The 16,730-nt window shown below is 39.7% G+C and overlaps 3 protein-coding genes across 4 annotated transcripts; 1 reads left to right on the top strand and 2 right to left on the bottom strand.

The window, feature by feature from the left end:
* Window positions 1–1,351: 1,351 nt before the first annotated feature.
* LOC140015664 (glycosyltransferase family 92 protein Os08g0121900-like) lies at window positions 1,352–4,485 on the bottom strand. Its single transcript, XM_072068412.1, has 2 exons — window positions 2,126–4,485; window positions 1,352–2,002 (listed from the first exon to the last, which is right to left on the bottom strand). The coding sequence occupies exon 1, from the start codon at window positions 4,126–4,128 to the stop codon at window positions 2,140–2,142; it is 1,989 nt and encodes a 662-aa protein (XP_071924513.1). The 5' UTR covers window positions 4,129–4,485; the 3' UTR covers window positions 1,352–2,002; window positions 2,126–2,139.
* A 1,433-nt stretch (window positions 4,486–5,918) lies between these two features.
* On the bottom strand, window positions 5,919–11,417 carry LOC140016079 (uncharacterized). Its single transcript, XM_072069107.1, has 9 exons — window positions 10,811–11,417; window positions 9,885–9,921; window positions 9,675–9,753; window positions 9,523–9,568; window positions 9,342–9,440; window positions 7,918–7,986; window positions 7,497–7,842; window positions 7,232–7,389; window positions 5,919–7,016 (listed from the first exon to the last, which is right to left on the bottom strand). Exons 1-9 carry the CDS (start codon window positions 11,333–11,335, stop codon window positions 6,186–6,188), a joined length of 2,190 nt encoding a protein of 729 aa, XP_071925208.1. The 5' UTR covers window positions 11,336–11,417; the 3' UTR covers window positions 5,919–6,185.
* A 2,099-nt stretch (window positions 11,418–13,516) lies between these two features.
* LOC140016197 (high mobility group B protein 2-like) lies at window positions 13,517–15,442 on the top strand. Of its 2 annotated transcripts, XM_072069647.1 has the most exons (7): window positions 13,517–13,973; window positions 14,201–14,293; window positions 14,453–14,510; window positions 14,616–14,660; window positions 14,800–14,880; window positions 14,982–15,059; window positions 15,151–15,442. In XM_072069647.1, the coding sequence occupies exons 1-7, from the start codon at window positions 13,927–13,929 to the stop codon at window positions 15,169–15,171; spliced, it is 423 nt and encodes a 140-aa protein (XP_071925748.1). In that variant the 5' UTR covers window positions 13,517–13,926; the 3' UTR covers window positions 15,172–15,442. The 2 variants fall into 2 exon arrangements, with proteins under 2 accessions (XP_071925748.1, XP_071925749.1); XM_072069648.1 differs by lacking the exons at window positions 13,517–13,973; window positions 14,201–14,293 and having other exon boundaries at window positions 14,442–14,510.
* Window positions 15,443–16,730: the final 1,288 nt, after the last annotated feature.

Here is a 16,730-nt window from a genome sequence, read left to right as displayed (position 1 = left end):
TTATCGCCTTATTACTTCAATATATATAAAGCTATAGTTATTATAATACATGCCGTTCTTATTCTGTATGTAATTCAAAAGTATGTCATTATCCTTATTTAAATTTTAAAATTTTTTAAACAAATTGAAGCATAATATGTTTAAATTTTTCTTTACATGTTTTACACAGCTAATTAAAAGTGTGAATATTTTCAAAATATTTTTGAAATGTAGGAAATAAGGGAGTTTTTTGGATGATACGTACGAACATACATTTATACAAATATATAATATGTTATTAGCTAGTGAACGGATGTTTTTGATGCAATTATCATAAGACCACAAAAGATAGTAATGATTTTACACATACATAAAAAATATAACAAGTACTATAAATTACAGTTGAAGTGCTTTGAGTATGGGACATGGGCTTTGAGTATCAGTCTGCCAAATCAAGGCACTGTTATGTTTTTCAAGTTCTGCAACCACTGGTTGGAAAATCTTGACATCTAGTCTTCTAGTAAATAATACGTAAAAGAGAGCTAGCCCGGGCCATAAGACTTTGTAGCTTGTTCTGTATATCATGGTTCATGATTCTGCTCTTGTACTGCTGCCTTTTTTACTTTATGTATCGAACAGAGCAAGGAATGGAGAGAAAACAGATCAATTAGAGATGGAGCAGCGCGTGAGGTAACTTTTAGAGCAATTAAAGGAAAAGATCAAGTTTTTAGGCAAATTGTGCTGATCACTCGAACAATATGCGCAATCTGCAATAAAGCGAAACCAGGCAAAACAAGGAAAGAACGAACTTGATTTGTGTACAACTCAAATCAAGCTCCACATCTCTTAACTGCGCTTTGAGATGAGATGCAAAATTGGGATTCATGTCAAGCCTGATCATGAATTGGTGATGCCCCCTCTCTCGCCTTTTCTTTGCCTTCTGACTCTGTCCTTCCTCTGTTTTTTCACATTCATACTGCTTGAACATCGTGAATAAGTCTCAGCCACTGGAATCCATCTAATAGTACTTTTCTTTCGTTTTCCAATTTCACAGATCCCAATCCCTTCCCCACGAAAACATTATTATTATTGAAAATTGTCAAATGCAGTAAGATAAGAAAAGGTGATGAGCATCAAAACAAGGAAACAACCAACATATTCTGTCTCTCTCTCTCTCTCTCTGCCCTTAATGGGTCCGTTCGTTCTACACTTCTACTACGTGATGTGACCAGTTCTTTCTAGTAGAAAAACAGAACAACAAAGTGGTAAAGCCACAAGGCCTCGCTAACAAAACAAAATATTCATTCTTCTTTCATTCTTCTTGCATCTGTACCTAACAAAGATTAAGTGAATACCTAAAATTGTGGTCTCCCCCTCCCGGAGCCCAGGTATCATACACGTCCCCAAAATATAGAGCCTTGAATACTAGAAGAAAAGCACCTATACCTAACAAAATTAAGTGAATATCTAAAATTATGGTCATTTTATTTCTATCTTTTCATACGTAACCATAACCGAAGAAGAATGGAAAAGATTCTTCAAGCTTCTCAGGACCCAGAAGTGCGTGTTAAATAACTCCAAGGCCCAAAAACTGCAGAGGAAATTAAATGAAGTAATCTAGATACCAAGTATGGAGGGGTGTCCATAACTAACTTCCTTCCAACCTAGAGTAGCTAGGTGGTGAAGTCTTCTTGTCTCACGTAATAGTATCCTACAGAACTACTACTGTACTGAACTATATATGTAGCTAATAAAGTATACAAGACACAGAGCTCCTGAAGAAAATGAAAAAAAAAAAAAAATTTATAAACTACTCCATAAAGCTACTAGTCGTCGTCTTGTAGCAGCCAGAAGCAACCTTACACTGGTATTATATTCCTTTCCTCCTAAATGTCCAAGTGCTCCGTCCCTTCACTCTCTCCATTAATCATCCTCTCTCATTCGTATGAGATTCTCATGTATGCTCAGCCGCCACCTCACCTTCCCTTCCTTTGTGAACAAGAAAACGAGGGTGCTGTACGTACTAACGGAAGAAAAGAATTATTCTTCTACCAAAATACTAGGAAATCAATATGCATGAAGCACCTCTCGGGGGCCAAAAAAAAAAAAATTTTTTTTTAATTACTAGTAATAATTGGGTTCTCACCCGCCAGCTGCCGGTCACCTTTGCCAAGCCATCTTGTAGTTGTTGTGAACCTCGGAGGAGGATGCAACTTCGAGTGCGAACCATTTCCGGGTGAGGTCTTTCAAGCCGTTATCAAGCACCTCACAAAACTTTCCAGGCCAACCCTGAGGTTCAACGGCTGAAAACCCTAGCCCTGGGGTTCTATCATTGGAACCAGGGTTCACCTGTTGCGTCCAGTCCACCACGTAAGCCGAAACCCGTCTTCTAAACTTGGTCTTGAACTCCGGCCACGCCTGGAATTTATAGTGATTCACCAACGCTTCCCGAATGCTCAACTTCCTAGGACAGTACCCGGGCTTCAAACTAAAATGGTGTATCACGTTCAACAAAGAATTGTCCACTGCATCTAATAACACTATAGACTTGTGCCTGTTTTCGAGCTGCTTTCTGCAATTGTACCCTTGCATCACTCCCTCTGCAGGATGTTCCGTCCGGTTCGACGGCCCGAATTCGTGACACCCGATGTGAACTTGCCCTAATGACAATGATGCTAATTCTTCGGCGTTGGACGTTAATATTGATCTTTTATTATTATTATTGTTGTTGTTGTTATGATTATGATCATGATCATCCGTTGCGGCCCCGACCGGCGGTGGTAACGTGAGTAGGGAATGCAACATGGAGCTTGATGGGCTTGACGAATTGAACCAGGAAGGAGAATAAATGAACTCGTCCACATCAATGTAAGCCGTCCAGGTACAAGAATCCTTAGCATAAACGGCGCTGTGGGAAAAACCGGCCTCCTGCGCCTTGGGCCAATACCAAAAGTAGCTGTTTACATCGTAACCTTGTCTCACCAGCTCTTCCACCACGTCTTTCAAGTTGTCGTCGCTGCCGTTATCGTAGAGCAGGAACCTTTGCACCCCAATTTTGGAATGATAGACGACCCATTCTTTCAAGAACTTGGCCACGTTGTAGACCATGGTGCAGGCGCACAGTAGCGCCCTCCCGCTGCTCTTCGCAGCTAGCTTGCGCGGGGGGTTATAGTAGGCGACGCTGGGGAGAACCCGCTTATCCAGGACGGTTTCCAGGGTAACTTTGATTCTCTCCGGATCCTCCCCGGCAGGAGGAGGACTCCTACTGCTGGAAGAAGAAGAAGAAAATAGAGGAAACGATGCGTTTAGTTCGGAGGGTCGTTGACAACGGAACACTTCCTGCATGGAATTCGTAACGGCAGTTCTCACCCCGTTTGCCACGTCATCGCCCCGATAGAACACGCACTTAAATTCCGACGGCTCACGGTTTATTCCTTGCCTGTGATTCAGCCCCTTCGCGAACACCACCACATCGTCCTCCGTCGTCAGGGAATCATACGCCACGTAGGTCCACCGGAGCATTTCCGGGGCCGGAGAACTCCTCTGCGGCGGTGGTGCGCGGTTCTTCGTCAGCACCGGCCTCGGGAACGGCAATCTCCGACGACTCCTTTCTGGGAGGACGCACTTGAACGTCGCCCTGTCAGGGAAATGCAGGACGCCGGCCGGAGTGGCCGGCGAGATATCGCTGTTGGGAAACGAGCACAGGTATTGGCCGTCGTCGTGTCGGTATCCGCGAGGATGGGTCATGAGAGTTGGGGTGTGCTCGGGGGAGACGATGACGAGAACCTCCCAGTCGGGGAGGAGAAGGGAAACGGTGGAGAGGAGGAGGAGGAGAGGGGATGGTTGAGGAGGGATTTTGGGGTGGTGGGCGGCGGAGAGATTATCGTGGATGGCGTGATTGATGATGGCAGTGGAGGTAATTGTAGCGGTGGTGATTGGTGGGACAGGGGGCGAATTGGTTGGTGGAGGACGGCGGGGATGATCATCATTTTGATCATCATCAACATCAAAGTTGAGGGCGGTAGCGGTGGTAATGTTGGGGAGGGAAACAACAGCTGGGTCGCGATGAAGGTAATGGTGAGAGAGGAAAGCACAGAAGAAGATGGAGAAAACTACGTAAAGGAAGGTTGCGCGTAGATTTCGGGCCATGCCCACCGCCACCGGCCAGGCCCCTCTTGAATCTTGAGATGATGGCACAGCAGGAGGAGGAGGTGGTCCGGTATCCAAAATCGCAAAGAGGAGAGAATCCAAAATCGCTGTGCGTAGTCGTCGTAGTATCAATAATATATATTATTATTAGTTGATTACTTCCCCAAGAGCTGAATAAAAAGGGAAGTCAGCAGTAGTACAGGGGAAGGAAGGGACGCCATAACAAACTTTTACTTCATTATTTATGTTGTCTTTTCGTTCTTCCGAAGAAGGAAGAGTCTTCTTTTTCCTTTGGAAGGAGAAGAACGGGAAATTCGTTAATTGGGATTAGTAGATCATTTGGGGTTTCTTTATTAATTTAATAATTCAAGAATCAAGAAAAAGGGAGGAGAATGAATGTGGGTTGAGTCCGATAAGGTGAAGGATTTTTAATTGTTGGATTAGCTGATTGCCTGTTGCCTTGTTAAGAAAGGAACATACATTCAACCAGTAACCTTCAGAAAATCAGCAGCATTAGTAGTTGCTTAGGGAAAGCATAATATATTGATTTCACTCCGATTTTAGCCTCATTCACTTAATCACAATCTTTTTAAATGTTAAAATGACGAGACAGCCCATAATTTAATTGTCAACTATTCAGTCTGTTTTGGAATTCAATATTTGAAGACCATTTTTTACAACTTTTTTTAGGGGAAAAAAAAAAGAGATGGAAATGGAACGGATCATAAGGCTAACATGACGTCTCTTGTTCCAAATATATATATATAGTTTTTGTTATTTTTTTTTTTTATCAAAATATCCAACAGGACTGACATAACCTATTTCAACTACTTCAAGTCTCGACGAAATTATAGTTTAAGTGTACTACTTTCCCTATATTAGATTAGATTAGATAAGCTTAACAACGTTCTAAATATCTATTATTATTATTACGTATCGTATCACATCATAATCCATCCTGTCTCCGTAATCTTAGATTAACATATCGTATCATTATTCATTATGTCTCTAAATATATACTTATAGATAAAGTGCGAGACCTAGTAGTGTAATTAACCCAAAATCAAAGTAATTTTCGTCACCATATTTTTTTTCTTTTAATATGTTGCACGCGCATCGGAGTGTCTTAACCACTAGCACTCTTTTTCAAAAAAAAAAAAAAAAAAAAAAAACCATTAGTACTTATTTAACTAGAGTGCCAAATTTTGTCCCTCAATAAAATTGGAACTGTGAGTGTCAATTTTTAATGACCAAAATTTCAGGATATCCTGCGTATTGAGTTGCAAGGAATTGATATTTGATATTTCACCCCTTTATTTTCATCCATCCTAAGCCAATTAGTGATATGGATGGTGTGTGTATGGATATGATTTCCTTTTCTTTTTTTACTTTCACACACATACATACTAGTATAGTACCCTAACCTTTGTTGGGATAGATTTTTAGTACTTTTTTTTCCCGAGTGGTGTGGGGTTTTTTTTTTTTCTCTTTGATTTTTGATTTCCACAAGACAAGTCAAAGGCTCTCTCACTCGAGCACACGCCTGTACTTTGCCTAACATATTAATTTGAGGCAAGTTTTTAAGTTAGGGACAAATGGCCAATACAAAGGTTGGCCAGTTTATTCCATGCCGTGTTCAGAGGATTGTGAGCTGTTGTTGACATGGGGTGCATCATGAAACCAGTTGAACAACACAAATAACTTCCGCCCGCACATTCATTTCAGGTCAATTTTCTTCCAAAAGGACTTAACAGTGGCATTCAGAAGCTGTTAAGATGTGACAGTTTGAGTGGAAGTCAAATGAGCTTTTGTTAATCGTGCTTTCATGAATAAGCTACAAATGTTCTTCAGTTCACTAAGTCACATTTTCAAATCTTACAATAGAATTCATCTACCTTTGGCCTAGAATGCTGAATTACATTAATCTGTACAAATTTTTCCTTCTATATTTCACCTTAATGACCTGAAGCCCTATCCGGCTGTCAATAAGCCCAGCACTGCATTCAGCCAAATCAAAATGGTGATGCAACCTTCAAAAAAATTATTTTAACTTATTGTCAAAGCTGTAAGGCCAGGTCTGGCTGCTGCGGTGAACCAATCTGTAAACTAGAACTGGGCGAGGCTGACGCCTGCACTCGGACGTTAAGGTCAGGGGGAACTGCTAAGGGTTGTCTGTGTTGCGCCTGCAAACATCTGGCAGTCATTCCCACTTCAGATGGTACATGTGAATCAGAGGCCTGGCCTAATAGGTTCCCACGCTGAGATGTACCCCGGTTTTCTGACAATTTGATTTCTTCTGAATTCCCTTGGTATACTGGACGAAGGGACGAAACATCCCCTGTGGATAACACGCCAAGCATTTGATCAGATATTGAGCATCCTTCCAACCCAGACTGTCCAGCTTGTATGGTTTGTCTTGCTAATCCCACTTGAGAGGATGGGTCACACCCAAACATGCTACTGAAACCATTTCGGTTGGGGTGAAACAGTGATTTATGCTGAGCCTGGAAGATGGCTCCCGCTGTTGCCCAAGGAGAGCCACCAGCCTGTTCGGCTAGCTCATTCTGACAATTCAATCTCCTAACAGCTTCAGCCATTTCTGGAGATGGCCTGTGTGCTACAGCAGTACTTAAACGAGAAGAAGACGGTGTTACTGGTCTGCTTGGATCACGGTCATGTACCAATCCATTTGCTTGTTTCAGCTTCTCAGCTGACAACAGCTGCTGTGGTGCGTCATTTTCTTCCACCCACCCAGGACCAAAGGCCAGTCCATCAGGCAGAGCAGTCTTCAATTTTCTAGAGGCAACATTCCATGCTACAGGCCCAAGATTTGCAGCATATCTTGCCAGGCTTCGTGCATAAGCTTGTGGCTCCAAGTGAAGACCTACCTGCATCAGCACCACGGAAAGGCAGTTTAGATTCACTCTAGCTTTCAGCCAAAAGTAAGGTTGGGGAAAGATAACTGCACTGACTCCAACAAATCATTGAATTATAAAAGCATGAGGGAAGTGACCAAAAATGATCAAATGGGTGATTCTAAATCCTCCACAAAGACACAAAAGTAAACTCTTAATATTATATACAAGTTCTCCGAAGAACAAACCGGCAGTAACCGCTTCATATCTCCAAAAGAATTCCACAAATAAGATTCATTGCTACTGGAAGTTGAAGGGTGGAATTGCTTGTAGGTATCACGCCTGTTCTCATCCACTGCAGAGAAATGTTTCTTTCCGTACTTCATGTCTGCCCTTAGAATAGATGCTACAAACCACATGGAAAAAAAAGAAAAAAAATGTTGAAAATTCAACAAGAAGAATAAGATGATGACATCTAAGGATTCAGTGTGTGAGCAAGTCCAGATCCAATACCTGGAAATTCACTATTCCAATCAACCAACCAGTCAGAATAATTTTCACCATTGCGTGAGCGAAAGGAAGTGCCAAATGCATCATTAGAACGAAACCTATAAAACGCAGGTCCCTTTCTTAGATTGTAACCATTAGATCCAATTGCTTTATCTTCCGCACTAGCAAGAGTTGCACCTGAGGAGAGCTCATGACCAACACGATCAACAGGTGAACTCTCAAGAGGCTTTTTCAAATTTTTGCTTGGGGGTCGTCCCCTTCGAATGACTTTGGGCTGTGGTTCACCATTATCACCTTCATTCCTCAGATTCTCAAAGTCCCGTTTCGCCAGCTCTCGTATGGACCGAGCCTAATACAGGCCAACATTTAATATAAAGCAGAAAAAGATAACACACACAAGAATTACTGAAAGACTGGTTCCCACCTGCCGAAAGTAAATTGTATCAGGTGCATTGTACTGCATTGCATTTGAACATAACAACAACACATCAGCCTGCATCAACAAGAAGACAACATTAAAAGAGTCAAATAAATCCACCCAAAAATCCAATTGAACCCCATACATCATAAAACATCTTGCAAAATTTTCAGACTTCTTCTCATAATAGAGGATTTAAAATGGTTCAAGTCATCCACCAATCTTATACATAATTCTCCGGAAAAAAGGGAAATAGATGAGCAATCCCATCACCATAGATTAGAAACGGATAGACACAGTAAACACCACATCATAGCTATAGTGAGATACACCTATGTTGCCAGGATGTCAGGAACACCTATAGAATGATAGAGGAGAAGTGATGTCGTATATAGTGCAGATGATGATAGTAGCTAAATTATTTATTCTTATCTTCACCACATTTAAAGGAAGGGCCCCAACAATAAAAAAAATTGATGTAGGCCAAGTGGCCACCTTCAAAAGCCAGTGCAGTCAAATCCTATGCATGAGAATTGCTAGCCAGGCCCCAAAAAGAAAGAAACAAAGAAAGAAAAATAACAAAAAGGAACCATTTCAAGTAACAAAGACATATCCTTGCATCGCATAAGAATCCTGCCAGGATTCTTTCATGCTGTTTTTAAACTTATGGAGACTGATCATAACCAAGATAAGTTATTTAAATGCCAGAAGCTCCAAATTAAACAACTTAAGAAATTGTTTCATACAATGAGTAGCTATGAATTACATTAGCAGGTCCAAATCAACAAGCATACTATTATTAGCATTAGCAGGAGAGCATAACCCTGGCTAAATGAAGGGAAATCTCCCAGGGCAAACAGGGCCCTACTAGGGGAGGACATCAATTAAATCACCAGATGTTTCTTAACGTTCCACAACTTACAAACCACATAATGATCCCAAATCAGACAAAATACCTCCTTCCATCATAAGATCCCTTCAATACAAAAAGTGAGTCATTGCCTACCGGAAAAGAAAATTGCTCAGACATCAAAGACAAAAGTCAAACACAAAAATTCTCACTTCCCAAACAATGGTTAAACAATCTCTGAAAGCATATCCAGGAACCAACCAGCACTGATGTTTTGAAGCTGTATTTGAAACTGAGAGCCGAAAAGTTTCGAGGTACAGAAAATCTTACCAAAAGCCAGGTTCCACAATGAAGTTTATAGTGATCCCCCAAGTACACATAACAAAAAGAAATGCAATAAAATGCAGAGCCGAAAAAATGACATTGGAAAATTTCGCAGTGGTTTAATTTGCACTAAAAAGTTGGAACATCTATTTTCTTGTGGGTAAATAATTTTGCATTTTCAGTCAAAATCATCTTAATGTTATAGTTGCACGAATTGGATGTTCAACGCCCAAGCACATGGACAAATAAAACCAACCTCCAGTTCTTCCAAATTCGAATAAGATCCAGCATCAAGTTTCTTCCGTAGAGTCCAAAAATCCATTGGATGTTCAATGATTTCATGATAATCAGGAAGCTACAACGATACCATTTTAACATCAGTACAGTGAGTGAAAAGAAGGACCAAATTTTATACCAAATCATTATAGCAAAAGCACCTCATTTGGATCCGCAGGCTCTGAGAATGCTCCGTAAGTGTCCTTCCTACAATCCAGGAGACTATGGATAAGCTTACTGTCGCAAGCAAAAACTCAACAGTAGTAGGAGAAACCGAAATAAGCTACTAAGAGAAAGGAAAAATACTACACACTTTTGAAGTCTGTCAAGGACGAACACCAACATCTTTTTATCTGGCAAAGGTGTGGTGGGCCCAATGTCCAGAGATGACCCTGTCCACAAATCAAATGACCAGAATTATTTTTTTTCCTTCTAAAACAAAAACCAAACGAGAACACGTGTTGGGAAATTCCCAACATTATCCCCCAAAGAGATGCATGGCTTTGACTGGAACGAAACGAACCATGAACAGTGTCCGTCGCTTTCAAAGCCTTTTCCCCCTGCAAAATTAGCCCAACCAGCTGTTAGCTCCAATCAAGTAAAGCTTACAAGGGTTCATTAACCATCAAAGCAACAATAATAAGGGCAATGAAGCAGCAGCTAGAAAAGCAACAGCAGAGTACAACTGCTAAAAATGGGATGTTCCTTTTACTGCTATAAATATAAATGTCAATAATCAGAAAAGACAAATCCCAACTTTTCAAAAAATATTACGCTGCGCGTGAATATCAGTAGGTGGGTGGTCTATATATGTTAAAGCCAGTTACATACAAGAGGATATAGAATAAAATATTAACAGTTATGAGCAGGAATTTTTACAAGCTCAGCTAAGGGAGAAAAAGAGGAGGGGGCCTGCGTGGGTGCGTTTGGAGGGGGGGGGGGAACCCAGAAAACTGGACGCAAAATTTTCGTAATAATAGAAAGTAGAAAATAAATTAAGTATTAATTTAAGCAACCAGATAAATAAATATGGGCTTCTACTACCCATTTGTAAAGCTTGACTGAGTCAAAACCCCACTTCAGAGTTCAGATCTTTAAAGTCATTTATCTACCAAAAAACAATTTTTTTAAAAAGGGAAAGAAAAAAGGTTGAATTACGCGCGAAATCCCAAAAGATATTAATCACGTCTAGACCCAGAAAACTCAAAATCTTCGAACAAAGAAAACCGAAACAAGCACGCCGCTCTTTTTCTAATTTTCCAAAAATAGACGAACATTTGACTCCGAATTTGATTTTTCAAAAAAAGCTTCCAAATAAAAGTAATCCCAACCATCATCCTCTCCCCAGAAACACTAGGAAGAAAAAAGAAAAATGCATACGCATCCATATATGCAAGTATAAGTAGAAGAAGGCGAGGCCCAAAAACAAAAATTCCCAAAATTGAGGACCTGATCGAAAACGACGTCGTTAGATCTACGATCAACGGCATTGATCATACGTTTCCTGGGAGAGGCTTGGTGATCGTCTGGGTCGTCAGCACCGGAATCAGCAGCGGAGGCAGAATTATGAAAATGCTGTTGGGTGGATTGGGGGAGACGCACAACAAGCTTGACTTTCTTCTGCTGCCTTTCGTCGTCATCGTCGTCGTCGTCGTTGTTAAAGAACTCGGAGGAGGGGGAATTGTAATTGGTGGGGTTCCGGCGAGTGGATCGACGGGTAGGGGTGGAATTGTGATTGGGAGGAGGAGGGGCAGGGGGAGGGGTTAGGGTTTTTTGTTGTTGTTGTTGCTGCTGCTGTTGACGCTTTTGGAGATCTAAAAGAGAGGGTCGGCCTTTCTTCTTCTTGCGCTTCATCTCTACTACTAATTGGGCCGGCGGTTCCGGTTCCGGTCCCGGTTCCGGTGGTGGCGTGGCTGTTTTTGCTGCTTTTGCTATTGTTGCTCTTCTCGTTGTTGTTACCGCAGCCTTACCCATACTCTAACTATTTCTCACCCTTTCCCTTTTCTTTTTCTTTTTTTTTTTTAATATCCATTTTGCTGTCTCACTGGGACTCTTATTGGTGTTGTATTTCTTCTTTTTTCTTTTCTTTTTTTTTTTTTTTTTGAAACTGCCCCATATCATATACAGTATTTTCTATTTCTCGCAGTACGTGTTTTGTAATCAAAATTGCTGGAATAGTCCCTCACCTTTTCAAGAATTTTATTTCTATCCCCCCATATCTTCAATTATGGTAATTTGGTCCTCTACTTAGGCCTTGTTTGGATTACCAATTTATCTCCAAAAAAATTTATGTTTTTTGTAAACTCATTTCTCAACTACTTTTTTACCGCGCATACATCAAATTGCTATTGTACATTTAAAAAAAAAAATCTTAGAAAATAGCAATCCAAATGAAAATTAATATGATATATTTTTCTACAAAAAAAAAAAACAATCAAAACGGACTCTAATTTGCAAGTGAACTCATGCAAATTAGAGAAAAAATTGTATATTAGTTCAAGTTGAGTTGGCTTTTCCAACGGAGTTGAATATTAAAGAGCCTATTTGGATTGTTTTCTTTGAAAGGCTTTTGGAGAAAATTATTGTTGTATTTTTCTTCTTTTGTGAGATATAAATGCATGTAGAGTAAAAAAGTGATTAAAAATTACGAAAAAGAATATTCGCATTAAAACTTGAAATTTTTTCTACAAAAAATGCAATCCAAACAAACCAATAAACTAAAAGGTGAAATATACATTTTGCAAAGGGATGCTTACAATGAGAGCACATTTTGTACTGGTGAGGTACCATCACAGTTTTATATTTTGCATATGAGAGACTAGAAATGATTTATTTACTTAAAAATGTGAGAACGATTTTGCAATGCTTCCATCTATGATTTGTGGGGAAAAAACTGGGGATTTCATTTCATTATGTGGTTTTTTTTTTTTTTTGTGTAGCTTCTTTCTCGTCAGGAGTATAATATTCTTTTCTTATGGGGTTTATTTTGCTTTCTCAACTCTCACACGGTTGCAAAGTCAAAGAATCAAAGAGGTATTAGCCCTTCCTTGCGTTGGCGTTGTTTTGCGAGCAACTTTTTGTTTGGTAGTTGAGTGGATGGCGATCTGCTCGTCTACGCGCTTTTTATAGCTCGTGGTTTTTGAGTCTATGACGAATCCGGTCAAATTCAAAGACTACGGCCCGCAGTTCCTTCGACATGGGATTTAAATTCTGCTCTTTCTTTTTTGCTCTTTTATTTTTTTGGTTGGTTAGCAAAGGACAATTAAGATTTGTTCAAAGCCATATGCTTAATACATTGACGACCCACGGGGAAATTGGCTGCCATTAAACTTTGGTTGAATTTAAGTGCGAAAAAAGTGATATCCTTGCGGTTTAGTGTAATTTTAGGGCTTCCTGTGGTTAGTTCAAATTTAATCTCACAATCTTGTTAGAAAAATCGTTTGAGCCGATTTTGTTTTATTCTCACATAATGTAGTTCGCTTTATTTAAAATATAATTTATTTTTAATAATTTGTAAATATAAAATAAAATTTTATCGACTTCACGTGTGATAGTAAAAATGATGTATAAGACGTGATTTGAAAAATTTTTTTTTTTTTTTTTGTTGCTAAATTATGACTGTTAACTTTTTGGGACGGTTAACCCAACTCCAGAGTTTTGGGTCCGGCGACCTGATCACCAGGAAACACACGATGTGATGTAATGTAAATAGTAGTAGTAGTGTATGTCTCAAAATATCCTTTTAGGTTCTACCGGAAGAACACTATGGTGTCAGTAAGTTGTCTCGTTTATGATTTGATGATGAAGAAGGGATTTGTCTAAGACCCACAAATGGTAATGGTGCCGAAAACGAAAACGGCATGCGCTGACCCTCACCAATAATTCCCTCTCCGTACTTTCAGATGGTCAGATGAGGCCGTCACTTCCACTGCTGCATGTGATAATTTGCAGTAGTAGATGTTTATTTTTGAGATACTGGCTGGGCTTTAATACTAGTTCGAGTATTTAAAGTCCACAAGTCTTTTTTCGAACGTCACAGGTCCCATAGATGGAGCTTGTGGACTCGAAAATGGACCATTTTCATTTTGGGCTCGAAAAAGCTTAAAATGGGCCGAATGTTAATGTAAAAAAGATGAGTGGCACTGGTCTGGTGGTAGGATAGGAGAAGCCGATAGAAATAGGGGAAGGAAGATGTGGATCGAGGACCGGGGGGGGGGGGTGCGAAATTTTGGACGTCCCGCCTAAAAGCTAAAACCCCAAAAGCCGGGAAACTTATTCATTCATATACTCCATTTGGTTACCATTTGTGAGATTGGGGTACCAGCAAAGCAAGTGGCCCTCTTTTCCCTCCCCCTCCCAATTGGCTCTGTATTTTACCAGCAAACCACAAACCCTAGCTTCACCATTTACCCTAATTCCTAATCTCTCATCGCTACTGCTGCACGTAAAAGCTTCCGGTTTCTACTATTAGTTTTCATCCATTTTTCCGTTTATTTCACTCGATTTTCGAGTTTTTCCCTCAATTTATTTTCCTTTTTCACTTTCTCTTGTTTTCCGCGATCACCATGAAAGGTGGTAAATCCAAAGCTGATTCCCGAAATCCAGACAGCAAGTAAGTGCCATATATATATGTATATTTCTTTCCTTTTCTTCTACTTTAATCAAATAATTAGTTCCTTTTTCGTCTTTTTTCTTTTCCAATTGGTGTTAAGCCTCGTTTCTTTTGTTCGTTTTGATATAGAGGGTTGTTTTCTCATTCGTATGGGATTATCTGCTTAATCTATATATTGCTGTATTCACCATTTTTTTTCTGGTCGATTTATGTGGTGTGGGTGAAAGGCTTTCTGTGAAAAAGAGGAAGCAGAAGAGGGAAAAGAAGGCAAAGGATCCTAACAAACCTAAGAGGCCTCCTAGCGCCTTCTTCGTTTTTATGTAAGTTACCCGACAGCTTCCCCCTCCCTCTCACAAAAAACAAAAAAAAGACAACTCATTTAAACTTTTACTATTTTTTTTTTGGGTAGAATTAACTTTTTTTTTGGTTTAATTATATTTTAATGAGCTTATCGCTGGTACCTGTAACATGGGTTGCAGGGAAGAGTTCAGAAAGCAATTCAAAGAAGAAAATCCAAACAACAAATTAGTTGCTGTTGTGAGTATTTTAGATGATGTATTTCTCTGTGTTCTGTGTATTTATTTATTCATTTTTAGTAAATCTAATGCCTTATGAGGTTTGGGATCTTTTGGAGTAATATAGGTTGGTAAAGCTGCTGGAGATAAATGGAAGTCCTTCACCGATGAGGTAATTTACTTGATAGTAAGATTACATGCTTTTTTTTGGGGCCAAAGATTAAAGTTATGATGTATAGTACTTTGTTCATACTCATGGATTTGATCGTGATACAGTTGCTTTTCAATGTGATCTTATTTCGAAAATTCAGGAAAAAGCTCCCTATGTTGCCAAGGCAGAGAAGCGAAAGCAGGATTATGAACGACAAATGCAGGCGTACAACAGGAGATTGGTGAGCAACTGTTCCTGTTAATTGATGGTATTGATGATTTTGGTTTTAATTTTTAACTGACTTCATGACATTTTGAATGGTGCTCATTGATTGAAAACCAGGAGGGTGGTCACGGGGAAGAGGGGTCTGATAAGTCAAAGTCTGAGGTTAATGATGACGATGAGGAAGGCAGTGGGGAGGTTTGTTCTACTTATCAGTCTGCCTAAGATTTGATCGGTATGCTCTTCTGAATGCGGTGACTGTTACTAATATATATTCTGTCAACTGTAGGAGGAAGAAGATGATGAATGATCTTTGGCACGGTGGATGGCATTTGCATCAGGATCCCTTGGTATTTAAATGCTGATGTAAATTTTTTTTTTTACCTTTCTTAGGACATTTTGGATGATTCTCTATTGTTGGTGGATATCTTGCACCCCTACCTTTCTTCCCATTTAGCGATAGACAAGTGGAGTAGTTTATAGATCTGGACATTCAACACTGTAACTGCTTCAACATTTGAGGAGTAATTAGTCCTTTACGCTTGTAGTTTGAATGAAAGGGCTTAAATATTTTGGATGTTTGCCATTTTGCGTTCTGTTCTGTTTTAGTTGACATGTTGTCAATAGCATTTCTGAATTTCGCCTTTAGTGTAGATCTGGACGATTCATACTTAATTTTCTGGGTTTGTTAGCAACAACTAATAGTACTTGAATTTTAAGGGGTTCCTTATTTGAAAATTTAGTAATTAGGAATATAAGAAGTTATTGCAGTTAAAATTGAAGCTCATTGCTGGCACAATTGTTAGCAGGACAGGTTTTTTCTTTTTTCGTTTTGTCCTCCAGCCCGGATTTGCTCTTCGCAGCTGCAGAGTCTGTCATTTAAGCTGCTTTTCGCTAGGGCACACTGCTGGTGATTAGTTAAACCAGCATTCAATATAATGCTGTTTTCTTGTGGTATTTGCTGATGCAATAGTTCATGGAATCTCACGTTCATTGTGATTTATTAGTTGAAATGCTGGATCGTATGTAGTGATGTCCGCGTCAAATGTTAGAAAGCACATTCTTGTTTTCTATGATGTCTCAATTTTATGGTGGAGCCTAAACTCTTTTATTTTATATGTCATGCTTTCACTCTGATTGTCAAACAGCAACACTTTTTATCTGCAAATACTTGTTTTGAACAGAAGCCGGTCTAATTAGTGCGGTAAAATGAATCAATCTCAATCATGAATTATTCTTGGCAAAAATTTCAAGGCCTCCTTAATGATAAAGTTCATTGTAAGAAATACAGTTACTAAAAATTAATTGGACTTCAGAATAGGCCGGAAACAAAAAAGTGTTTTAGAATTTGTGAACCTCTACTAGATGTGGTTCAGCATTTGAACATGACATAGTTTTGACATGAGCAAGTCGATGTTTTTGTCGAAGTCCATCTATGCCTAGTAATCTCTGCAACTCCATGGCAAACAGCAAGCCTCCCCCAACTAGGGGAAAGCTCAGTATATGGTTGTGTGCCGACAACCTCGGCTTACATGGACGATGATAACCAAGCACAGATCACGGGTTCACAAAATATAATAAGATTCTAGGACGGTCAGAAGCAGTAGTTAAGCATGACAACGAGGATCAAGGCTGCAAAAGGGCAAGAAGTGATTAGCTGCAAAGTAGCAGCCTCTGAGTACACTACTGCAGCCCTTCGTGTAGCCCATGTCTTGAGTGCAAAATTTAAGTTCAAACCTCAACCACAGCAAAAGCTTGTATTGAAGAAAAGGTCCGAAACTTGTTGGATTGGCTGCCGTCTGGATCTTGAAAACTAGGATAAGAGTGATACATTATAGTGGGTTTTTTTTTTCCTAATTGATTTGGATA

Source organism: Coffea arabica, chromosome 10c (genome assembly GCF_036785885.1).
Source record: "Coffea arabica cultivar ET-39 chromosome 10c, Coffea Arabica ET-39 HiFi, whole genome shotgun sequence".
Lineage (NCBI taxonomy): Eukaryota > Viridiplantae > Streptophyta > Magnoliopsida > Gentianales > Rubiaceae > Coffea > Coffea arabica.
This window is presented reverse-complemented; position numbering and strand designations above follow the sequence as displayed.

What these genes read in the sequence shown, in the direction of transcription:
- LOC140015664 (XM_072068412.1), bottom strand. Translation starts at nt 4,128, where the DNA reads ATGGCCCGAAATCTACGCGCAACCTTCCTTTACGTAGTTTTCTCCATC.
- LOC140016079 (XM_072069107.1), bottom strand. Translation starts at nt 11,335, where the DNA reads ATGGGTAAGGCTGCGGTAACAACAACGAGAAGAGCAACAATAGCAAAA. An exon ending in ACGACGTCGTTTTCGATCAG is followed by an intron (nt 9,922 to 10,810) that starts GTCCTCAATTTT and finishes CTAATTTTGCAG; the next exon opens with GGGGAAAAGGCTTTGAAAGC. An exon ending in ATATGAAGCGGTTACTGCCG is followed by an intron (nt 7,017 to 7,231) that starts GTTTGTTCTTCG and finishes GTGCTGATGCAG; the next exon opens with GTAGGTCTTCACTTGGAGCC.
- LOC140016197 (XM_072069647.1), top strand. Translation starts at nt 13,927, where the DNA reads ATGAAAGGTGGTAAATCCAAAGCTGATTCCCGAAATCCAGACAGCAA. An exon ending in ACAACAAATTAGTTGCTGTT is followed by an intron (nt 14,511 to 14,615) that starts GTGAGTATTTTA and finishes GGAGTAATATAG; the next exon opens with GTTGGTAAAGCTGCTGGAGA. An exon ending in ATGAGGAAGGCAGTGGGGAG is followed by an intron (nt 15,060 to 15,150) that starts GTTTGTTCTACT and finishes TGTCAACTGTAG; the next exon opens with GAGGAAGAAGATGATGAATG.